The sequence below is a fragment of the Acomys minous genome (genome assembly GCF_964271855.1).
Source record: "Acomys minous genome assembly, chromosome: 10".
Taxonomy (NCBI): Eukaryota; Metazoa; Chordata; class Mammalia; order Rodentia; family Muridae; genus Acomys; species Acomys minous.
This window is the reverse complement of record NC_140491.1, coordinates 73524081-73549159: the sequence shown is the minus strand read 5'-3', so window position 1 is coordinate 73549159 and position 25079 is coordinate 73524081. Positions and strand designations below refer to the sequence as shown.

The 25079-nt window shown below is 53.5% G+C and overlaps 1 protein-coding gene across 13 annotated transcripts in view; it reads right to left on the bottom strand.

Moving 5' to 3' along the window:
* DAB2IP (DAB2 interacting protein) overlaps positions 1 to 25079 on the bottom strand; it is a 178387-nt gene that overhangs the window by 24642 nt on the left and 128666 nt on the right. For 11 of the 13 annotated variants that reach the window (XM_084798135.1, XM_084798133.1, XM_084798134.1 and 8 more), the window contains one exon: positions 176 to 329. In XM_084798135.1, the coding sequence (XP_084654261.1) occupies positions 176 to 329 (154 nt within the window). Of the gene's footprint in view, positions 1 to 175; positions 330 to 10030; positions 10140 to 14687; positions 14976 to 25079 lie in introns of those variants that run through there. The other 2 variants (XM_084798137.1, XM_084798129.1) reach the window with 2 other exon arrangements.

Here is a 25079-nt window from a genome sequence, read left to right as displayed (position 1 = left end):
GATGAGGATAGGATACAAACCTTCCCAGAAACACAGGAACTGGATAGTGTAAAACTTGGAGGAGATTCTAGACTGTTCCCAAGAACCTGTACCCTGCCAGGGCCACTGAGCCTGCCAGGCAGTCTGGAGCGCAAGCTTGGCCCAGTGAGCAGGGCAGATCTGTGGAGACGCCTACCTCGAAGCAGTAGTCCTGCCCCAGGATGCTGCTGTGAACAGGCTTGATCAGCACTTCCTCCTCCATGCTGAGGTCCAGCGCCTCCACTGCGCTGCTGGGGCTGAGCAGGGACTCGTGTGACCGAGACTCCTTCAGCCTTGGCATCAGATGGGACCTGGGGAGATGGGCAAGGGGCACGTCACACTGGGCCCGACGACACCTGCAGCAAACAGGCTTCCACCCATCACCTGGCCAACTTGTCTTGCTTCTAAAAATCCCTCCCTCAACCCCCACTCTCAGTCTTGCAACAGACAGGACTGGGGGCTGTTACAACTCTTTCCCCACCACACTGCAGTCTGAAGATGGTATTCCTTTGTGAGAGAGCAAGCTGCTGAGGTCTGTGTCCACCTGGGTCCAGGGCAGGATCTGGCCTGGCTCTGCAGTGTCCCCACAAACCTGCAGGAAAGATCTGTGACCTTGTAGGCTTCTGGGGCCTTTGTAACCCTGTCCCTCTGCCCTGGCCATTGTCCTAGCATTCATCCAGAGTGTCACTGACATCAAAGCCCTTTCCCATGCACTGCCCCAACCTGCCAGCACCACACACGGTATGGGGAGCTCCCACAGGCGCTGGGTAGCAGGGACCTCAGTTTCCTACCAGAACTAGAAACACACTGACACTAGGTAGGGGTCCGTATACCCAAGTTATGGTAAATGAGGCCCAATACAGGCCTTGATACGAGACACAACAATGCCACCTGCTAGCCAAGCAAAGACAGACAGGCCCGGATAGGCTTGGCCCTGGAAATGCTGTACACTTCTCATGCAGCCCCAGGTAAACCATCTCCATGCCCCAGCCCCTGTGTGAAGAGCTACCCAGGCAACTCCGGGAGACCCACTCAACCTTTTCACAGTACAAAGGGGGCCTCTGAGAGCTCCGAGGAGCTGGGCAGAGCCAGATGGGAGCTGAGGCAGGTTAGAGTTGGCCAGAAGCCCATTCATGTTCCTTCAGCATTCCCCGAGTGTGTGGCTCCGCCCGGCCTAGGCCCACTGGCTTCACAGGCTGCACAGCAGTGGGTATGCCCCTGCCACCCAGGTCCAGAGGGTGCTGGTCTCCTGCAGCCCATCAGCACATGCCTGAGAAGGCAACTGCAGCTCAGGAAGGGAAAATGGACACTTGTTCCTGTCTTGCACCTAACAGGTCATCCTGTCATCCTCTCCCAGGATGTGCTGTATTACAAAGGTAAACCATCGCCTCTCTGCCCTGCCAACAATCTAGCTGCTTAGACAGGTGTTTCTCCCCACCTCAGCACCGACCACTGCTGTCAGTCAGCAGCCTACCTCACAAACCACCTACCCTCATAACTCAACGGAAGAGACCTCCTGTCTCAGATGCTGGGGAGGTCACGTGGCCTAAGGAAGAGCTGAGCCCCACCACCCCTTTGGGCTGATAGCCAGGTCCTATATACGAGCAAGGTAAAATCAGGGTGCTTTCTGACCCAGCTAAGATATGATGAGGTGAGGAAAAGGGAGGAGCTGGAGACCTGAGGCCACCGTGCAGCGCTGGGGGCATGAGTGTGAGGTATGATTTCTCACCCTGGGCCTGCTCACACGAACCGAGAGCTGGAAGAGCCCAACAGGCCAGACCCCAAGAAACCAGGACTAGACCCAGTGGCTGGAGACCTTTACCTCCCCTCTCGTTCCCCATGCTGTCCCAGACATGCTCCAGCTGGTCTGAGCCTCCCAGGGAAGATTCCAGGGAAACAGGGCTGAAGGGAAGCTCAGAGCCCTGAAGGCTTCTGGACTAGCCCAAGCCAACTGGCCACAGTCCAGCAGTCCTGTCTTGCCTATCCCCAAATATGGCTCCAAGGAGGAGACCTGGAGCAGAGGTTACATCTCCAGGGTCTCCCTGGCCACCTGCTCCCTGGCAGGGCCCTGGTTGGTGGTGACAAGACTGGAAGGCTCATAGCACACATCTGTTTTCCCTTCCCTCAGAGCTGGGAGTCTGTCTGCCACCCCTCTGCGCTCCAGCTTTCTGACACATGCTAATCTCAGGCTGTCCCGTGCTGGCCCAGAAGGAGCTGCTGCGTCGCAAGCCTTAGGGTAAGCCTGCAGGGACAGTTGGTAAGATGAATAGAATTGAGTGAGGGAAATGGTCATTTGGTTCTAGATCCAGCAGGACCATCTCATGGCTTAAGAGGCACCATTCCAGGAAGCCAGCCCTGCCTATGTCTGCAGCACCTCTGGACACCTGCTCCATCTGTCCAAGCAGGTCTTTACCCAACCATGCCTTCCACTCACACATGATTAGGTTACTTTGCTCTCACCTACAGCCTCAGACATGCCAGGCTGATCAAGGCAGGGAGATGAGCACCCCAAATTATCCTGGCTCCAAGGGCACAGCCTCCCTATTGGGATGTTCGGGTGGAAGGAGGTAAGCAGGCACTGGCCTGCCTGGCTCCTTTTCTACTCCCTGGTGAGAGGTGATCTTAAACACTCCCCACCAGCCCAGACTGGACACCTAGCCGGTTCAGCAGCTCACCCTACCCACCTGCTTCCCCCATCCACCTACTTTACAGAAGGCTCAGGAGCTTGTTTGATCTGCCAGAGGTTTGCTGCTGGGAGACGCACTCAGTCCTGCCCTCAGCTGCCATGTGCAGGCAGTGTCTAGGGCCTCGCCCGCCCCCCACTCCTGGCTGTCCAAGGCCAGGTGGAGCGGGAGAGCAGCCAGCGCATGGCCATCTAGCTCAGGCTTCTGCTGACTTCCTTCCCTGTTCTCTGTAGTCGCTGGAGACCAAAGTCTTAATCCTTTTGGCAAGGTGACACTAAGCGAGGCAAAATGCCTCCAGCCAGGACCTCTACCTGGGGATCAACTCCACAGCCTGGGTCTGAACATCTCACAGGGGTTATACTGTGCGACTACACTGTACTCAAAGAAACTGTGTCACATGTCTATGACAGGCCCAGGTCTCAAGCCACATGCCTGCCCTCACCAGAGAAGAGCCACACCCAGGGAAAGACTGGCTACCAGCCAGATCACATACATCACCTTACGGACTCTTCAAAACCCCAACAGACAAGGCAGGGCCCTCAGCCCACAAGAAACAGAGGCCTAGATTCCCTCCTTCTCGTGTTCCTTGGGTCCATTTCCTTATATGAGAAAGGAGGGATTGTTGCCCCGAGTGAGAACAGTAGGACTGGGCATACACTGAGGAAGAACAAGAGCTGGGGACAGCCGCTACTTCCTAGGTCACTGAGTATGACACACGTTGAGGTGTCCCCTAAAGACTACAAGATTCGGTCCCAGCCCTGGTCCCACACTGGGCTGCTGGCTGGAGTCACTCTGCCTGTTCCATCTGTCCAGGCCCACTGCTTAGTAGCCTGCCTGCTGGGCTGCCCCACCCCAGGGAGTCCCTGTGTGTCCTCAGCAGGGCCCCAGCACGTGACTGCTCTGCCTTGGAATGACCACACTCAACATCCAGCATCAAGCCCTTCCTTCTGTCAAGTCTTCCCCCAGATTCCCTGAGTGAGCAGGGACATCTGCCAGGCCATGTTTGGAAACATCACACTGCTGTCCCTTTGCCAGGTACGGGACTCCTTGTGGGTAAGCTGGGTTTGCCTTAGCTACAGTGTTCAGAGCTTCAGAGTTCTTGGGCCAAGGCCCCAGCGGTCAAGTTGAACCTGATGGCAGTGAGGCCAGCAGGACAAGAACAGACCTCAGGAGTTAAGATGCTGAGGGGCCACTCCCTGGAAGTGACAAGGGTGATTCAAAGGGGGTGATCAAGGTACTGACTGCCACATACTCTTTCTCGGAGACAGGACCTGAGGGGCTCATGGCATTCTCTGTGGCAGTATTTCAGTCCGTCCACCTGGTCCTTCTGAGACCTTTTCAAACACAGCAAGTTCTCTAGCCCCACAGTGGCTCTCTAGGAACAGAGGCCTGTCACTATACACTCCACAGAATAGAGTCACACACTTTCTGGAAAGTAGATCCTCAGCTGCTCCTGGCCTGCCAGCCAGCTACTAAGACCTACACTGAACTCTACTGCTGAGAGCCAGTCTGATCAGGGCCTACACACCTGTGGGGAAGAAGAGAGTGACTCGATGGCCAGCCCACCTGGAACACTCCATTGGCTTTGCTCTTCTGCATAGCATGGTTTGATCCGTTTCTTCCACTCTCTCCAGCAGCCCCCCTGCTAATCAAAGCCCAAGCAAGTGGCCAAACGTGCATCAAAAATCACTTCAGCTATTGACCAAGATACCTGCTACTATCCTTCCTTCATTTCTGACCAAACCTCATCATTTCAAAGCCCAGCCCATGCTGTCTGTCCCTGGTTTCTCCAGGCAGATAGCCCATATCCACAGTGACTGCACCCTACTCCATGCCACACTGCCTGCTCTCACCACAGCCCTGTCAGGACAGAAGCACAGCACCTCACACAAGAGAAGTAACCTGCCTAAGATCTTACAGTAGCCAGCAACTGTGAAAGGTCCCACTACTATGGCTCAGAGGAGCCCAAGGCTGGTTCTACTAGTACATCTGCGAGTATATTGCACAGCCTTTCCATCACCCCACAGAAGCCATCGGGTCCGAGAGAGGGCAAGCGTCACAGCAGGGCTGACTGCTATTTGTGACTCACTCGGTCCAGGCCCCAGGAAATGTAGGAATGAGCAAGGGGGAGCCGCTGCTGGAGGCAGAGCCAGTCCGACAGCAGCTTATTGTGAGGCCCAGAAGCAGGAACAAGGGGACACTGTCCTGCTCCTGGGGCACAGCCTTATCTGATAGCCTCCCTGCCAGCCCACAAGCTGTTTTTCAACTCTGATCTTTTTCTCTTAAAAGGTTAAAGACACACAAGTTAGGCAAATTCCCCATTGTTTCAATGAAGGAGGGGGGCCCAAAAACTGAAAAACAAAACTTGTAACAACTGAGCAGCCCACTTGACCAGGAGTGGGTGGGTTTACAGTAAGACTGTTGAGCAGGGGGGCTCAAGGTCACCCTCTAAACCTCAGAGGGGACAGAGGAAGCTGTTGTGTGTGGCCCCAGGGCATGGCTGGGACTTGGAGAAGCCAGCTGCAGTTCAGGCAGGCTGTCTCCAAATGGGGCAGTCAAAGGACAGGAGCTGGTCTGGGGAGACCCTTTAAAACAGAGGGGCAGGGGAGATTCCTCACAGGTTAAGAACACTGGCTGCTCTTCCAGAAGACCTGGGTTCAATTCACGGCACTGACATGGCACCTCCCAACTGGCTGTCGCCTCAGTTTCAAGGGATCCAGTGCTGTCTTCAAACCTCTGTGGACACCAGGCGCACACAGGGTGTCCAGATACACATGTGCATAGAACACTCATACACACAAAATACTTTTAAAAGCCATATGGTGGAGGAGTATTTGCACTACTGGGTAACAGGGCAGACAGGCAGAGAGTGAGCCCTGGAGCAGACACACCCACGTGAAGGACACTACAGAAATGCCAGCAGGCAGCAAGCCGGAGCACTGAGGATCAGCTGCCAGCTGGAGCAGCAAGCCAGCATCTCCACCTAATACACACAGCTTTAAGTGCCTACGTCATTCAGCTCGCCAGGCCTGTTTCCCATGCACAGGTAGGAGGCTGGACACAATGCTCCTGGGGTCACTGTGAAGTTAAATGAGACAGTGCAGGGCAGGGTGCTCATGAGGACAAGTTAGTGCCAGGAGCTGCCATCATCCACTTGTCACCATGCTGCCTCTCTTTACCCACCTCTGAACCATGCAAAATTTGGGAGAGGAGTTAAGACAATTCCAGGATAGGCTACCCTTCTGGTATTTTCCAAGCTGTTTCTGTTCATTCCCTAACCACTCAACTTCCTCTGTCTGAGGAACAGGACCAATCTCAGCGGCCTAAGGATGCATCAAAACCAAAACAATACAACAAACGCCTTTTTTTTAAGGCCATGAGTTTCCTTTAGTGAATTTAGGGGTAAAGAAGAAATGCATGGGTATTCCAAACTAGGCCTGGGATAGGAAAAAGCATGAACAAAACATGTTTCCAGAGTTGATACCCACCCAAAGACCAGAAGGCCTACCAGTTCTGAATTGAGGACCCGGCAAACTCAGTAGGCCTCAGCAGGCCTCTACCTGTGCAGCAGACAGGCCCAGGCTACTTCTGGATGCAGTCCGGGAACATGTCAGGACAAGCGCACTGCCTCCTGGGAATCAAGTGCTGGACAGAAGCTGGGCTGTGCCTTGTTGGGAACACCTTTCCTCAGCTCTGTCAGGCCTGAGAACTAGCTGCTGAGGCCTGTACTCACTCCTGGCCCAGTTAAAACCCTGGATTGAGGAAGGAGAATACAGCTGCCTGGTGGCTCCCTGAACCCTGGGGCGACAAACAACATCCTAAAAAGGCAGAGGCTGGCCTGGCAGCCTGAGAAACTTCCTGGCAAGAAAGCCTAGAGGAAATCGTCCCTCTCAGGCCTGGGTTCCCCCAGCCTAGAACTTGAAGTAGACCCTAGCAGAGTCTTCAGGAAGCTGGATGACACCTCCCTTCATATACATATTAGGCCCTGGCCTCCTGCCTTCACACAACCCCTGGGATCTCCACACAGGTATGAGGATGTAAAAAGAATGCAACCAAATCGAGACAGCTCATGCCCAGCTACAAGGCAAACTGAGGCCCATCACCAGTGCTGTCCAAAGGATGCTGGTATGCTTATACGTCACATCATGTCTCAGCCTTTTCCAACAACCACACACAGAAGGTGTCATCCAAAGCAAAAAGGACAGCAGGGCTTCAAACAGGCCCAAGGAGCCCAGGCTCGGGGGTGATTCTGCCACACCACTCACAGAGGGCATGGCTTCGCAAATCCAGACTGAAAGCTGTGAAGCGGATGGCCTGGTCACCCTGTCAGCTGCTTCCCCAACAAGGGCCCATGCCTCCTGTCTCACACAGGAAGGGGAAGAACCAGGCCAAGGAGCCCTGGGTTTCCGTTCTAGCTCCACCCTTAACACCCCTGAGACCTTGGGCCAATCAGTGTTTCCTCTGAACCCACAAATCCTAAGCAAGCTCTCTCTCTTCTCAGGGTTGTTTCCTCACGTGCTGAGCTACCAGAAAAATCCTACATAACTCCCCAAATAAACCCAAGAATGGCCATTACTTGTAGGGCTGATCTCTTGTTCCTATTAGCAACAGTGCAACACCAACGCCTCCCTGCTACTTGGAGGGATTTGGGCCAGTGTTGGTCTCATTCCTGCACAGAAGGCAGCTTCCAGCACGCCAAGAGACCCCCACCCTGCCCTACAGGACTAGGCACACCCAGTGGAGACTGCAGGCCCCTGAGACCACTCTCCTTCCCTGAGTAGGGATGGGCAAAAACAAAGACGTTTTTATCCAGGTTCCGCGCCCCCACCCCACCCCCCACCCATCCTGCAGCTTGAATAATTTTGGGTTTTTAATCAATAGCTGTCAGACTTGTCAAATTACTTTGGGGACCACAAAGCAGTTTTTAAACATTCATAACCCTCAGTAGATGAGCGAAGTGCCCTGAATTTGAACAGAGACTCTGAGAACACTCACTGAGCAGGATGAGATTTGAGTAACTCCAAGGAGAACTGAGGCCCAATGCCCCCTGCTACTTAAGCTCTTAGCCCTCCCTGGTTCCCAGGAGGAAACTCCAGGCTCAGTCTGCCACTCAGAAAGACCAGGCAGTAGGACACTTCCAAGCTTTCACCATGCCTCCATCTCCCCAGGGAAAAGTGTCTCCACCTGCATCCCTGCATGGCAGGCAGGCATTCGGGGCTCTGACCCCAGCCACCTCAGCTTGTCACCCCCACCCCCACCTTCTCCATGCACTGTCTGGAGAAGTTTCAAGGCCCTTGACCAAGGTGTTCTGTGAACAGCTCAGTGGATCCCAGCCCAGGGACGCACCCAGATGTCCCTTCAGCCTGAGTGTGGGACAATTCCTGACTGGCCCTCAACCCTATCACTAATACTTCTAAGAGTATTATGTATGATTATGAAATAAAGGTCAAGAATCAGCTAAAATGGCAGCATTCCCATTCCATGGGAAGCTGGCAATCCACCTTGACTAGCCTAAGCCCCAGTCCTCCCCCTCAGGAAGTGGGGGCACAAGCAGCACACTCTGCCTCATCTTCTCCACCCAAGACCCAGGTGCTGTTCCAGGTGCGCAGCAGACACAAAGAGGAAGGAGAGGAGTGGGGGAAGATGTGGGCCAGCCTTCTCACCTGTCAAGTGGACTATCCTGTGGCTACACTGCACTGGTACCCACGCGTCCTGAGCACAGAGTAACAGCTGACTGCCTCCCTGATATCCTCCTTGAGCCTGCAGACCCACAGGGGGCAACAAAGCTACCATATCTCAAACAGCCTGTGGCAGGAAGCAGCCAGGAACATTCACCAGTAGCAGATCAGCGAGAGGGCAGCTGTGCTCCTACACTACAAGCCAGACTAGAACTCCCTGGAGGGACATGTTAAAGAAAAGTAGGGGGTGCTCAAGTCCCCACACAGCCATCTGCTGCTAAGCCACCCACCTAGGAAGTGCACCAAGGCACTGGCTTCACATTCCCTTTGATTCCTTTCATCTGACTACAGTTAGGGAAACTGAGGCTTGGAGATAGCCCTCACAACACACTAGCTGACTCTAAGTAACACTAGCATGACCATCTGCCATCTGGCCCAAGGCATCCCAGTGATCAAGCCAATGCACTTAACATCAGTGTGTACCAGGCCAGCAGCTGGGCCCTGTTCAACCCTTCTAGTAACCACTACATGGGCAGCCCACCTTTGCTCAAAGTGAGCCACTCCTGGCAGGTAGGCTCACTTCCTGTCTGAGCCCTGGCTCAGTGGTCACTTGTCCAGTGTGGTGACACAACCTGTAATCCAGCACTCAGAGGCTGAGGAAGGAGTTTCAGGCTAGCCTAGGCTATATAGCAAGATGTTTTTCCAAGAAGAGAGGGAGGAAGGGAAGGAGGGAGGGCGGAAGGGAAGGAGGGAGGGAGGGAGCGAGCGTGAGCAAGCTCTACCACCACAGGCTTCTGCAGTGCTCCCAGCGCACAGTTCACAGGCACAGGGCAGGGAGGCTTGGGCATATTAGCTCCAATCCCAAACTCCTGTCTGCTTGTCTGTTGATGCCTCAGGTTTTCACCAGCTCTACAGAAACTGGGTGGCGAAAGGAACTCCAGGTGGTGTAAGTGCACCTGGCCCTGCTTTGTCAGCTGGTAACCCTGTCTGGAACACCGCGAGAAGGTCCGGCAGGCAGTCTTACCTGCCCCTAGCATGGTAATGAGTGTGTGAGGGTAGTCACAATCAGACGAGAAGGCTCCCAGTGAAGACTATCACAGACACACTCTGCTTTCTGACAGCCTCTCCAGCTACCCCCAAAGCACTCAGCAGCAGACAGAACCTGGAGCTGAGGCAGAAGGGAGGGGAGGGACAGAGGGGAGGTGGTAAGGCCCAAGCCTGAGCACGCGCAGCTCCACCCCGCCCAGCTGGACAACCAGAGCAAAGGCCAGACTCCTCAGAGATCAGAGTGCTCCAAGCAGTTCCTGGCATTTCCCTGTTTACAACGCCACTGGGCCTGCAGAGAGCAGCCCTGCCACCAGGCCCCTGGCTCCTAAGCTAGCAGCACAGCAGCAGCAGTAGCAGCAGCAGTAGCAGCACTCTGCTGGTGTCCTGCTTGAGGTAGACCTATCCTAACTGCTCCTAAGTTCTGGGGCAGTAGTGACTACCTGGGTAGAGCTGCCATGGCTGGAGACTTAGGTCCCTCCCAGGCAGGGCACCCGTGACAATCACTCCATCTAGTACCGCTAGCAGCCCCAGCTCACCCAGGCTTCCCTGGGCCCAGGAGGACAAATGGCTCCCTTCTGCTCAGCCTCTACTGAGGCTACTCACCATGCCTGAACCCAGCTACCACTTTACCAAGCTGGAGGCAGAGGCGAGGCTAGCCACCAGCTTTCCCAGCCTCAGTCAGTCCAGCTGTGTTCTGGTTCTAGACATAGCACTCCAGCCCTACCCACTGGGACTAATCACAGCTAGTTAAACAAAAGCCATATTCCAACTCTCTGTAATGTTCTCTTAAAGGGGCAGTGTCCCGACCAGGTCTGCAGGAACTTAAAGGTACAGATCCCCTTTTCTGTACAGGAAGCAGGAAAAGTGAAATAATAGCCCATGAGTCATGATCAGATCAGCAGCCTCAGGCTTCCAAGGGAGACTTCAGGCAAAATTCCTAAGAGTCAACTTAGGAAACAAACTTCACTTTAAACAGAAACAGCAAGAGGAATTCTCATATAGCGAACATGGACAGTTCTGGGGGAAAAATCACTATTTACCAGGCACACGTGACTTAGCACTCAGAACACTGTCTGCTTTGCTCCTCCCACTGCACAGGCAGGCGGGTACCGTCATCTCCTCTTCCAGAGGAACAAGCTGAAGTCAAGAGAGGGCTTCTCCAGGATTACACAGCCAGGTGAGGGTTCAACCCACAGGCCAGAACCGCAAGACCCTCTGAGGTTTTTTCTGCTTCCTCTGAGGTCTCTTCTACTTCCTGTATCTTATATTACAATGCCCAAAAGGAGACGAAAGCTAGGAGTCATGACTGTCTGCAGGTTCTGCAGATGTACAGATACTACACAGACACACATCACCCCACGCCCTACCCCGCAGTTTCTTCACATGCAGGTTGTGTGGACAGAGACAACAGGTAAAGCCAATGTCTTTTTAGCCCAAGACTCAGACAGTCTGTCCACAGGGATGGAGGAGGTAGACCTACCAAATGGGGGCTCCCCTCCCCTTAGCTTGGGCAAGGGAAGAGAGAGGGAAAATGTTTGACTGCCTGGACCTGATCTGAGAAGGTGGCCGAAAAGGGTGGGCCACTCTGGCCCAGAATGGCTGGGTTTGACGGGTGCTGTATGGCTGACCCGGATGCCGCAGGCCTGACATGGGAAGGGCTAGGCTCTGAGGATTTAGGACTTCACTGTTTCAACAGAGCCTAGAAGTCTGAGAATCTGTAGCTGTCTGCACTCAAACCTGAGCTGTACCACTTGCTACCCGTGTACTCTTAACCAAGTTGTCCTGTCTCTGAGCCTCCCTCACTTTCCTCCTTTGTAAATAGGGCTAGTTCAAAACAGCATTTACTTCCCAGGATTCAGAACAAGCCTGGCATTCAGTGAGCGCCTAGCAAAGGCCGGTCTCCTGCTTGGCTGAAGGTGCTGGGCATGCTGGGAGGCACAAACCAGGGACAAGCTTCCAGGGTAGTGATGGAGGCAAGTCATTTTCCTCTGGGAAAGAATTTTCAGGGATCCCTTGCAGGATGACTGAGATGACTGCCCTTCCCTAGAGACCATAATGCCTGAGAAAAGATGGGATCAAGCCAAATCCTTTAAAGCAGCAAAGAGCCTGCTTGGTGTCCAGCTCGGCTGAGGCCCAGTGAGTAGGCAGAGGGCAAGAAGGAAGGAGCCCTAAGCCTGGGGTCTTGCGGAGGAGAGGCAGCATAGGTCAACTCCCCGGATGGAGCCTATCTCTCTCCTCATCTTTGGTCTCAGTTTCCCCCTTCAGGTGTCTCCCGAGCTTCCGACATCAGCAAGCCCTTACACAGAAAGCGCTGCTTTAATCATACAAGCTACAAGCTGCTGCACAAAGAGCCTTCCCGACAGCCACGAGTCCCCACTACACAAACACCCCAAGGCCTGCTCTGCTTGAGGCCTAGAGCTCCTTGAAGCGTAATGCGTCTGCTGGGTGTGGGACAGCACCAGAGGAAACAGGTTCAGGGTAGCAGGAATGCCTCCAGTCCTGGTACAGCCTAAGGCTGACTCCTGAGACGCAGCTCTCAACTGGGGGCTCTGTAATGCCTCAGCCACAATTCTGACCATGTTTCTTAGCAACTGCAAGGCCTTCACTTTCCAGGGCCTCGGTGTATAGAATTAAGTAATATAGGTGGCACAAGTAAAAAATAAAAATAAAAAACCAACAATGGTTAACCAAATGCAGAAAAGACATTTAGCCAAGCAAGTGGGATCCTCAACCATCTCAGTTACTCACTCAACAGACACTGCAAACCCACCAGGGGTCCGCTGTCTACTAGGCTAAAGGTTGTCCCTAACCCTGCACAAGAAACCAAACACATTCTAAACTGTCCCCAGAGCCAGAAAGGCCTTAGGACAGAGGTAAAGGAGCTAGCAACCAAAGTCTGCTAAGACTTCAAATTCACCAAGACATTTTTAGTGTAAAGAGGTCTACCTCTGCTCTGAGAAAGATCCCTACAGGCCACAGAGCCAGCAGGCCCAGATCCAGGCCTGGCATCCAGGGCAAAGCATGCAAGTAAAGAACGGGAGGCAGGGGCAGGGGCAGTAGAGTCACCAGGAGCCTGCAAAAGTGAAACACATCCAGGGCAGCCATAGAGCCATCCAGAGAGCTACAAGGGGAGCACCATTTGTTGTTGACATTTGGGGGGATGTATCCTGAAGTAGCCTCTCTGGATAGGCCACCAAGGTCAGACCTACTGAGGACAGCTGGGTCACCTGAAGCTCCTTCTATTCAATATGTCAGGTCTCTGACCACCAGAGGCCTTTGAGTTGCCTGAACCTAGGCCCTCCCCATCAGGGACCCCTCACTCTTCTTAACTTCCCTCCAGGCTTTACAGGGCTCTGATTTGGGAAGCAAAATGCTTCCCTGAGGTGATGTCATCCACTCCTATAGCTTTAAATACTCCAGTGTGCTCACAAATCCAATTTGTACCACAACCTCCCCGACTCCTATCTCAAGTGGGTAGCATTATCTTCAGCCTTTTCCATTCCCCAGAGAACCTCAGGCCTAAAACACCCCTTTCACCAACTCTGCTTCTCCTGTGGGAGGCCAAAGGGCCAGCAGTCTGTCCTGTACTAGACTTCCCCACTCCACTAAGAAGCCAGAAGGCCGTTAGGAAGGCAAAACTCTTAAAACCTTCCATTGGGGTTTGGAGAGCTGGCTCGGTGGTTAAGAGCACTAGCTGCTCTTGCAGAGGATCCAGGTTCAATTCTCAACACCTATATGGAGCCTCACAACCATCTTTAACTCCAGTTCCAAGGGAGCTAACCTCAGTGGGCACCAGGCACACGGTGCACACACATACACTAGGAGGAAAACACTCACACACATTAAATAAAATTAAGCAAAAAACAACAAGCTTCCAGTGACTCCTCGGTAAGTGCAGGAGGACCAGGCACACTCCAAAGCCCTCCCTCCCTGAGCCCGCTCGAAACCCTTCCATTTTTACTAGCGTGTGCCTATGCTGGCGTCACCTAGCAATGCCGAGGTCCTTGGGTCTCCACCTGCCTTGGGGGTGCTTGGGGACGGTTCTTGTTTTCTTGGAATAAACCTTCCTTCCTGGACTCCTCAGTCTATGCTAGGTCCTGTCCTGCCTCCTCAGCAAACACCTGGCTCGGTTCCTTCAGAGCATCTTGTGCATTCAGCCAACAAATATTTACTAGGTACTAAGTATGTGCCAGGTCTTGTTTTAGGAACTGGGATACAGGTGCTGAATAAAGTCAATCCCGGGCTTGCAGCCAGGTATCACTTACTTATTTTTACCTATGTCTTACCATAAGGGAAGCCGTGTGTGGCCAGCGGCTATGACTGTTGCGTCTGTCCTAAGAGAGTATTTGATATGATGTAACCTCTACTTATGAAGCAACATGTGCAAACCTAGGGCCAGAGGAGCCAAGGAACCAAAGTCAGGAAGACAAGAAATCCAGAGCCCCGCCCCCCCCGCCACACCCACTGAGGTGAGAAGGCAGGCTTCAGAGCCGCAGCAGCCTGGCAGCTTAGTCCTTCTTGGGGACAAGAGACACATGTAGCAGTTCCAATTAGCTGCTGGCACACAGAAGATGATGGCAGGCAGGTCCTCAAAGAAAGCCAATCTTTACCCTTCAACCCAGAGGAGACGCAAACTCGTCTTAGGTTCTGATGTTCTTTGCTCAAGCAGGAGAAGGAGAGGCTCTGCTCTGAAGCCCCTTGCTTGATTTCTTGTGTCTAGATCAGTACAAGTATTAGAACGAAAGACTTCTCTCAGCAACGAGAGAGACTCACTTTTAAATCTGTGTGGAGAGGCAGTGGCAGGGAGAACCGTGGGGGTGGGGATAGTACACAGCATTGCTGAGAGCCCAGGAAGAGGTTGCTCAAAGCCCCCAACCTCGGCTTCTCTGGGCCAGGATCAAGAGTCAGGGCACGGGGCACCCAGCTTGTAGGTGCTGCGACAGTTTCACCTGCTGGTTTCCTGGTCCTCGTTCCTCAAGGGCAGGGCTTGGCTCCAAAGGAATGGAAGCCCCATTCCTCAGCAGCCCAGCCCCAGGCCTATGCTCCCTTGCTCTTTTTGTTGAGAGTAGGAGGTATATGCAGCGGTCTGGGTTAGGCCTGTGTTCACTGTGGCTGGTGTCTGACCATTCCTCCTAGTGCCACACCTCCAAGGAGAATTAGCCTCCAGCCCTGCCCCACACCCCACACCTGGCTGAACACACAGGACAAGGAGCAGAAAACTGTGTCCTCCTCCCCCTTCCCTGCACATCCAAACACAGACCTTGGCAATGGCAGGAGTGTAGGCCTCTCTGCTGACCTGGGCACCTGAGGCCCAGGGGCCAGGTGAGGCTTCCGAGGATGGCTGGGCCTCCAGAGAGTAGCACCTCCAGACCTGCAGAGGATCTTGCCAAAGTTGTCACTGAGGAGTCCAAGGCCACAGAGGCCCATTCCTAAGGGTGGCACAGATCCAGGTGGCCAGGGTGGACATCTAAGAGGTGAGCCCAAAGGGTTCTCCCCTTAACACAGAGCACACACCGAGTCCATGTCCTCCAGGCTGAAACTCCCAAGAGTTTCTTAAGCACACAGAGGTGACAACATCTAGAGCTTTCCGGGTTCCCCAGAGAACAAGAGGAAAATTACAGTCTTCCACACAGGTAACCACGAGGCCTCCAGGTCCAAGAAATCAGAAGGGCTCTTGAAAATAAACAGCTTCTCCCAGCCAGCAGCAGGAAGCTCCCAGGGCCTGTGGCGGGACTAGCAGGCGCAACTCCAGGAAGCCAGAAGCCCAGAGGTCCCACAAGCACCTCCCCTGGAGTGCTGGCTCTGCCCTCTGGAGTCCCGCCCCTGGGCCTTTGCGATAGCCAATGCGGGGCAGCCCCAGTGGGATGCATTCTGGTCTCAGATCAAAAGATCAGCCTTGGGAGGGCCCTTCCCACCCTCTCCCACGCCCATTATCACCCTGCTTCGTGTTCTTCATAGCAGAGACCTGAGGTCATGCTGCTTTTCTGTTGTAGTCCCCCTCCCTCAAGAACCTTACCAGTGCGGCCCAGTAAGCCCAGAACACCTCGCTCCAGGCCTGCCAAAAGGCAGGGGCTTGATAGGCGGCTGGCACCTAAGAATGTATTTTCCCAGCTGGTCTGAGACCAGCCAGCCTGGACTAGATTAAGGAGGAGTTGGAACAATGGAGATTTGAGGGAATCCCTGGAGTTCTCACCCAACCCACAGCAGTCCAGACTCCCACCAGGCTACACTGCTCCCGGGAACTCTCTCCAGGCCGGAAGTAGCTGGCCCCACCTTCTCTTCTCCCAGGCCTGGAGTGGGCTTTCCCCCTCTCTTCTGTTTCAAATGACTGGAGGTAAGTGGCTGCCCTCTAGGGCAGGCTGGAGCAGGGGAGATGAGGACAATCTGGAGGTAATGGAGGGCTGGAACTGGGACTTGGCTCCCACGTGGCCTTGCAACAGCACCCACACCCATCCCAAGAGCACCTTTCAACTACTGCCCAGCTCTTAAACCATACTTTGGATTCTAGGTAGGGCAGAGGGAGGGGAGACAGAAACAGCGCCATCTTGGGGCCATCATCTAGCTCACACCAGCACAGCCAGACGTATAGCCGGGGCAAACCTTCCCCCCTTCAGCAACTACTGCATTTTAAAAAGCAACACAGAGAGAGGTCCCAAGAAGGGCAGGGGTTTGTCACAGGGAGAAAGCTTAGCTCCGCGGGCCATGGGAGTAGTCAGGAACCCTCCTGCTGAGAAGGTTTCTGGACTCTAGACAGGGCTGCAGTCTCCCTTTGAGATGGTTTCTCCCCTACAGAAAGTGTCTGGCTGAGCCAGCAGGGCAAGGGAGGTAGGCAAGCTGGGAGCTGGAGTTCTCACTTGAGAGGGCGCCCAGGTGTCTAGGCGCCTACCTGCCACCATTTGGAGATGTATCCTCAGGTCATACCATGTACACACAACCCTCATGATTTCAAGAGCTTCAAGTCCCCAAAGGAAAGAGAGATGAAAAGAGGCTGGCCCCTTGCCTGGGGCCATGCCCTCCCAGAATCACCGCAACCCCAGCTCAGTCCCTGGCAGTTGGAGTCCCTAGACTGTGTCTGTCTGGCACCTCCAGTGTGCAGGGGCAAGCACAGTTTTGGAGACGGGGCTATACTGTTGGCCCCAGATGAATCCAGATCTGGCTGGTCCGACAGCACCCATCTGGCCACATACGCACAGCCCATCCCTCAGAGGACATGGTCTGGCAGGCTCCTAGCCAGCTAGGCTTCTGGAAGCCTAGGCTTATCCTCACAGTTTCCAAGTGTTAGTAACATTTCCTAGCGTGAAGAGGTGACAGCACACTCACAGAGAGTATGGGACCAGAAAAGGGGTCCTGGCTTCACAGTGGCCAAGCCAACAGGAAACAAGGAAGCAGAACCCATCCTTTAAGCAGCAGGGTGCTGGCTCCAAGTCAGACCCCCTCCCACCAGTTCCTTGATTGCACATGCAACAGACAGCCAGGACAACCACTTGCCATGTGAAGTCACTTGCACATATGGCCCAACTACATCTGGAGGCAGATGTGCCTCGTTCAAATACTCCAACTGGAAGCCCTGCTGGATTTCTTCCAGGCAGGAAGCCATTCCCTGGCAGTAGACCTGTATTTTCATTCTTTCTGAGGCAAGACCACAATCTTTACCCCATGCTGGCCTCAAATTCAAGTCAAACTCAAGATGTGGCGGCCCCAGGTTCACAAACACTGGCTTACAATGGGCATCATGAGTGCATGCTGCCACACCTGTTTCTCCTGGCTCTACTATCTTCTTGCAGCAAAAAGGCCTCAGGACAGGACTTTCTGCTCTGTGTGATAGCAGTCCCAGGAAGAGGTCACTGCTAACAAAGACAGATGCTGAACTATATCCTAAGTTGGGCTCCCACACTTACCAGCTCTCTAGCTGCCATTAACCACTTCACCAGGACATACGTTACAGAGGCATCAGCATGCGTGCACGAACACACACACACACACACACACACACACACACACACACACACACACACACACACACACACACACACACTTTACAGAAGAGAGCACAGTCCCATCGGACAAACAACCTGTCCAGGGTACCTACCTAGCTAGGGTCCCAAGCTTGGGTGAGCAAGATACCTGTCCCTGCCCTCAGGAAGTGCACACAGCTTAAAGCAAACAGGCCAGAGTGCTGAGCCTTCCAGAATGGACCCTACACCCCAGCACACTCTTCCCTTCCTCAAGGCCAGCTTCCTGTCTGGATGCTCCACCTTTCAGAGTCCAGCTGGGCTTCTCCCATTTAGGCTAAGTCTTCCCCCAGCCACAGGGATATGTCCTGCTCTGCCTTTACCTTGCTGCACTCTTACGGGCCTGCATGCTACTTCTTGATCTGTCGGGTCTTCCTTGGGGTCTGATCATCTCTGGTTCAAGGCTAAGGACTCCATAATTGACTAGGAACACTCACACACCCCCTACAGACCAGTCGTCTTCTCACTGAACTCAAGGCCCTGGCATCTTCATCCTATCTGGAGATGTCCTTACCGAACAGGTAAGGCTCTCTGTAGGACTCTGGAAACCTGCCCTGAAAGTGTGATATGAGAGTGAGGCCACTTGAAGGCCGTGGCTGCATATCCCTGGCATATCCTCATAGTCAACATGAGTAGATTTAGACTGGTGAGGCAGGTACACCTGTGGTTAGGTCACAGGGCATTTCCAAGGAGGAGGCAGTGAGGGAGAGGAGAGCATTGCACTGGCAGAAAGGAGTAGCCATGTGTACCTGCAGTGCACACTTGCCCTCTGCTTTCTAACGGGCCATGCAGGAACACCCTGCCAGACTCTATCCCTAAGCCGATCTTGTCCAGCATCAAAGTAACAGCAAAACACATAATCCCTCCCTCTGCCTATGCCATGCACTTGGTCACAGCAACAGCAGCAGCAACAGCAACAGCAACAGCGTGGTTACCTCTTCTACTCTTGTCTCCATGGCTGCCCTCTAGAGGTGCTGCTGCTATAACCTGGGGGCCACCTCAGGATGAGTCTACAAGTCATGTGGTGCAGCACCAACGAGGGACCCCTGCAAAGCAATCAGCCAGACCTGTCTGTTCAAGGCCAAGGGCCTCTTAACATATCTACAGTCAATGGACGGTAGGATGCGAGCTTGATGTTAGACTGAGGGCCAACTCCAGGAGGCAGTCTCCATGCACCCCAGCTGTTAATTTATGTGAGCACATCTGTGCATGTGTAGCTTTATCATCACCAACAAAAAACAAATGTGTCCTGGCGCCTGCTCCGTGCCAACCCCAGAGTGAGGCATTTTACATACATTATCTCCTTAAACCTGCGAAGGCTCTAAGCACGGGTACCCACACAACATCTGCCTAAAACGGAAGCACAGTGGGGGTGGGAATGCTACCCAAGGTCACACAGACAGTTACTGGTGGGAGCTGGAGTCCTGGGCTCCCCAACATCCTTTCTTCCAGGGCCTACTGTCCCAACCGTGTGGGTGTTTATGGAGAGCTTCAGCACACAGTCTGCATTCCCCTCCTCTCCACCGACTCAGGAGCCCCATGTCTTCCAGGTAAGCCCAGCAAGTTCCCAGCCTCTGGCTACCTCTGCCCCCCACCAGCCAGGATGCATCACGCTCCTCTGCCAGGCCCCCACGCAGGGCTTTGCAGTGATCACTGTAGCTGGCAGAGAAGCCTGGAACCTTTCCCCCTACCAAGATGTTAACACATGTTGGCTCCCCAAATGTAATGTTTCCATTAAAGTGTTTTGTGGGAGTAAATTCCCAGCCATGTGACACCTCTCTGAAAAGACAGAGTAAATTTACTTGAACAAGCAATGAGACATGGTCAGCACTTCCCCTCCTTGGCTGTCACAACGCCAAGCCAGCACTGGGCAGGAATACATGGTGTGCCAAGGATTGGATGTGATCAAGAGGAGAAGCACAGAGTGGCCGTCAAGCACCCCTATGCTGGCACTAGCCGTTCTCAATGCTCCCCGTCCTTAAATCTTGTCCAGAGAGAGCGCCACTCACTAGGCTCTAACTAGAGCGTCATTTGTACCCCCAAGTCAGCTGTTACCTAGTCCACAGGTCCTAATCCCAGCTCCACTACTGCGGGCTCCAACCATCACCTTACATCCACACTGGGCTACATGTCAAAGGTCAAACATGCTTCTTAAAATTCAAATCCTGTAAGCTGTGTCCTTACCCCCAACCCTGGGGCCACCAGTAACAATGCCACAGGGGTGACTGGGGGAGCCTGCTACTCTCTTAGGTTGGGTGGCTGCCGTAAGAAGTCCGTCAACCTGGCCTCACTGCCTGGGGTCATGAAAGTCAGTCCCCTGCTCCAACGCTGGTCACTCAGAGCTGAGATCAGAGCAGCTGATTCTCATAGCACTCTGTGGCAACTGAGATGAGGGGGGCCCACGAGCCACTGCTCTCCTTGCTGCCGCATGCAGCCAGACAGCTAGCTGGTCTGTAGCGAGGGGGCATTCAAAATCCCTCTCAGGACTCCCCAGGACCCTGCCCTCAGACACCCCTCTTCAGGGATGAAAAAGCAGATTTGAGGCTTGCCTTCCCCTGACTTCTCAGGGTCCTTTGAGTCTATGCTGCAGGCATCCTGCAAAGTGCTGCTGCGAGCTGCCATTAACCACTTCACCAGGACACATGTTAGAGAGACATCAGCATGCGTGCACGAACACACACACACACACACACACACACACACACACACACACACTTTATAGAAGAGAGCACAGTCCCATTGGACAAACAACCTGCCCAGGGTACCTACCTAGCTAGGGTCCCAAGCTTGGGTGAGCGAGATACCTGTCCCTGCCCTCAGGAAGCCAACAGCTTAGTGGAAAGGCACACCAGATTGGTGTCAACTAAAACATGACAGGCTATGGGCCCAAAGAGTCACAGTCAGTGTCCAGGGTGGGTCTGACACAAAGGTGGTTGTTACCAGTATGGGGACACTCCAGTTCTGGGAGCAGGGAACTGGGTTAGGTTCCATGGAGGTGAGTAGCCCAGCTCACCCATCTCTGAGTCCTACAACTCCATCCAAACTCTTGTGCCTGACACACAAGACACTTCTCATGGCCAGACAATTAACCCAGGCTGGCCCGACATGCCACATCCTGTTTATACGGGGGCAGCCCAGCCCCATGAGGTAGGTGCCTTGTGTGATGCCCTGTTTACACAAGCACAGAGTAGGGCGTTCTTATTTTCCCAATCCACAGAGCTTACAGGGCCCGGTATGTGTGACTCTGACTCTGAGGCCTGCACTCCAGTGAATACTAAGCCTTAGTTTCGCCATCTGCACAAACTGCTGTTGGAAGCCTGGAGCCTGTGGACAGGTGCTGAACACCTGAAGCCTGTGTCCTGGAGGTGGAGGTCACCTGGTTCAGGGGCTTCACATATCACTCTTCTCTCCCCAAGCCAGGCTTGCTGAGGATGGCCAAAGATATAGAGTCGTAACTGGTGAGCTTAGTGGCACACAGCCAGCAGCAGACCTAGCAGTGATGATGGTGCTGCAGCGGAAACAGCTGAGCGCAGCAAATAGAGCCATTGACCCAATTCAGCTCCATTCTGTCTTCAGGAGAATGATCGGTTTAAATGAATAGGTTTCCCATGTCCCCAACGGCTTTGGAGAAATGGAAAGGAGAAGGGGGAAGCAAAAGTGGCCCCTGCGCCCACTGTTGGTTAGCAGTGAGCCACGGAAAGCACAAAGCCTTTCCCTGGAGACCAGAGGGGCTGGAAACAACTGGGAAGCAGTGATGTGAGCTGGACTATAGGATGCATCCCAGCTTTACCAGCAGCTTTGTGAGTGGCCTTGCTGGTCTCCTCTGAGCCCTGGGTTCCTTATCACTAGAATGGGAATCCTACAAGCTCCGCCTTCCAGCGCCACTAGCACAGACAAGGAAATGCATGCCAGGGCGAGAGGGGCCAGGTGGACAGGAACGCAGGCCCAAAGCTGTCAAGTGTGATTCCAAGAAATCTAGATAGAACTCTTGACTCTGAGGAGGATGTCTGAGGTAACCAATGAAGAAACCAGGAAACCGTAACACTATTCCACTCCATCAGGTAGATCCAGCTACAGCTGGTCACGAGGCACTGTGAGCAACCTCTAATTTAATGACAACACGTGTAAGCTAATATATGCTGTGACAGTGTCCTTCCAACTTACAGTAAGCTCAGAAGCCAGCCTAGCCTTGTGAGCATAAGAGGTAACTTCCCCCTTCAGAGCCTGGAGGGAAGAAGGCTACTGAGGGGCTGATCCCTACCCCTCAGCTCACCACCAGACTGGAGGAAGAAGGGTGTCTGCCTGGCCTGGTTTTACTTTAGACGATATGGGGCCTACTTCTCTCCTAGGGCAAAGCTCAGCTTCCTCTTTAGCAAAATTCTGACTTCCGAGAGGGCCAAGAAAGAGAAAAGACTTAGAGAAGAAAGAAGAGTGTCTCGCCAAGTGTCCCTGAAGAAGGAGTGCTCAGAGCAGAGGCGCCTACCTGTGAGGCAGCACTACCCTTTAGGCTCTTTACTGTGTGACGTCACCAGGGACGTCACTCGCCTCTCTCAGCCTCAGCTCATGCTCCTGTACACAGGAGATAGGGATCTGTGGGACACAGAGTGTTGCACAGATGAAATGGGATGGTGCCTGCCAAGCGCTTGGTAGGATGTCTGGCACACAGCAAGGGATCAAAAACCGATAGGTATTATTATTCCTGTTGTGCTATCTTTAGTGAAAGGCATGCCAGAGAAACTCTGAGTGGGTGACTACAATGAAGTAGCACAGCCAGGCAAGCTTGTTAGCAGCTGAGGCCACCTATAATTAGCAGTCATTACACATGCAAATGTGCCGCTCAGCAGCTAGAACCAGTATTGTTTGAAGTATGTTTAAATAACCCTTCCCCCTTCCTCAAATCTTGCTTATACTATTAATTTCATTAACAAACATTTACTTCATAAAGGCAGAGAGAAAACTCATACATATTTGAATCACAGGTTTTAAGGAGCAGGCATGCTCAAGAGCTTTGAGTTCCCTCAGAAAACAAAACAAAACACTAGAAAGGTTTTTAAAGGCTGACCGCCTGCCTCACTGTAGGTACCTGGGAGCCTGGTTCTAGGTGCTAACGTCCAGGCTGCCACTTATACCTTCCACAGCCTAGGTGGAGGCTACCCAAACATGGGCATCCGCCTCTTCCAGCAAGGAGCAGCCTTGGCTTGGTGCAATCCCAGTCATTGTGCCAACAGAGTACACACAGTGGGCCCACAGGAAGTACTAGCCAGGTAAACTTGCTACAGGCCCCTCAGGTCAATGGGGACAGATCTAAGCTCGGCCCCAGGAAGCACAGAACTGTAAGTCCCAGAGCCCGGCCACCAACTGCTCTCCCAACCAGGCTCATTAGAAGAACATGAATGGCGCCAGGCCCAGTCTTTCAACAGACGCCTTACAATGGCTGTGTCGAGAATCATAGGAAATGAAGTCATCGCTCCCAGAAATAGACTGATTAAGAAGACGTGAGGGTAGTGCAAACAGCAAGGCCGGACATACACACGTACACTTTCCATGCACATCTCTGGCCTGGGAAGCCTAGCCAGGCCTGAGCTCCTCTGGAAAACGGAAAACATGCCAGGAGCCAGAGCTAGCTCAAGGAGCTGAAGGTGGGTGGGGCGGTACAGCTGGTACCTAGGGGCGGTGTCAGAGACCACTCTCCTAGGGCTCTCAGTCTTGAGCTGCCTCAACAAAGTCCCTAACATGCAACACCCTGGCATGCTCTGACCACTGTGGTTTCTTTTATCACATCCTCCTGCGCCTCAGCCTTCATGCTCCAAAGGTAAGAAACCCCATCCGCCTCCTCTGTACATTCCCCTCTGACCACTTTGCAGGAAGGGCTTCCGGTGGCTGAGGAAGTGCTTTAGAGCAGGACTCCTACAGTGTGCCCCTGCAGCTACGGGATGAAATGAGGTGAGCTGTCTGGAGACACACAAAAGAGCAGGCTATAATCTAGGTGCTCAGACGCCTGGTCAAATGTGGGTAGGTACAAATGCACAGGGAGTAAGATGGGTGAGCTCACATCTAGGTTCAAGCAGGATGGAGCCTAGGATTAACACATGAATGAGACGAAGAAGCAAGGCCCAGAGGACACTGACAGGGGAGGAGGTGGGAACAGAGAGACGGACAGAGGTGCTCTCCGGGGCAGAGACCAGGGGCAGTGCAAAGAAAGAGGGCAGAAAGGCAGGCAGGAGCTGCCTCACAAGTTCTCCAAGCCTGATCAAATGTTGCCAGATATGGTAGTCATGTAATCCCTGCACTTGGAGGCAGAGACAGGAGGATGGAGAGCTTGTGGTCCCTGGGGCACATTACTGGGACCTTGTTTCAAAATACAAAAACCACCACTTGTTCTCACACTGACAAAGACCGGAGTAGAAGTGGAAGTGGGGAGACCACCCTGGGGTCAGCTACAGGCATGAGGCAAATCTCTTATAAATATTTCTTAATGTCCCTGTCACTCATTACCACCTTCATCTTCATCACCCCAAAGCTGTGAAGCTGACCCTCAAGAGAGCTCTTGGCAATGGGGTGGGCTCCAGGCCCACTTTTCAGATGACGAAGAACTTTGCTTAAGTCAAGGCAGGCAAGGCCAGAGGCCAGAACAGAGCTGTCTCACCGAACCAGACGCTTACGGTGGCCCCCTCCTGTACCCACAGCCCGGGGTTCTACCTCCCACCCAGCTAGACTTAATCCATCCAGTTCCAGGGCTCTGGCCAGGTACTCCTGGGAACCTCAACCTGTGACTCTCTTCCTCCATGGCCCACCCACAACCAGGCCACCCTCTAGCCGGGCCCGGGCCTCCTTTTGGAGCAGTGAAGAGCAGGGTAAAAGCTGTGTTGGCGACAAGCCTCCCAAGAGCAGCAGGTACCTCTCCACACCAGCGGAGGCAGGGACCACAGCTGATTTCTGGCCCTGTCCCCAGGGCCTAGCACAGGTGAGCAAAACCAGAAATAACTCAATCCCAAGGAATCCTCGAGAGAGTTCTGTCTGCACAAGAAAACGAGAGAGGCAACCTGCCTGCCTTGGAGTTTGTATAAAGCTGCTCAGAAGCCATGTTCAAGAACCCCTCCTCTACGGACTCAAATATTTGGAGAAATTCCCCAGCCCCAGACGCTGCAGGCTGAGGGTAAGGGCAGGAGTGCTCATAAAAAGGGCACAGAAACAGCACCACCTTCCAACCAAGTAAGCCAAGGAGAAGAGGAAGGTGCCTGGCCTTGGCACAGGGAGGGATGGCACTGTCCTGTGAGCCCCTGAAATCGTTCTGCAGAGCATAGTCTCTGGTGGTCTGGGTCAGGTGGGAGTTTTGGGGTAGCAGTACTTGGAATCTGCACACAGTGCCTCTGATTTTAATTATCTCTGCATTGAAAATAGACTAAGAGAAGATCAATAAAGAGAACGGGAGGGCAGCGATGAGCACGCTGATTAAGAGCAGGCTAATGTGACTCCCATCACCGCTAAGCGCCCAGTGCTGCCTGACCTCTGCCTGGGAACACACAGAGAGGGAAGGGCAGGGGAATACTCAGGGAGCCCCACCTCAGATACAGGCACTGGGGGTGGCAAACCCTTCAAGGCCACACAGGGGCGGGAATGGGGGCGCATTCTCCATACTG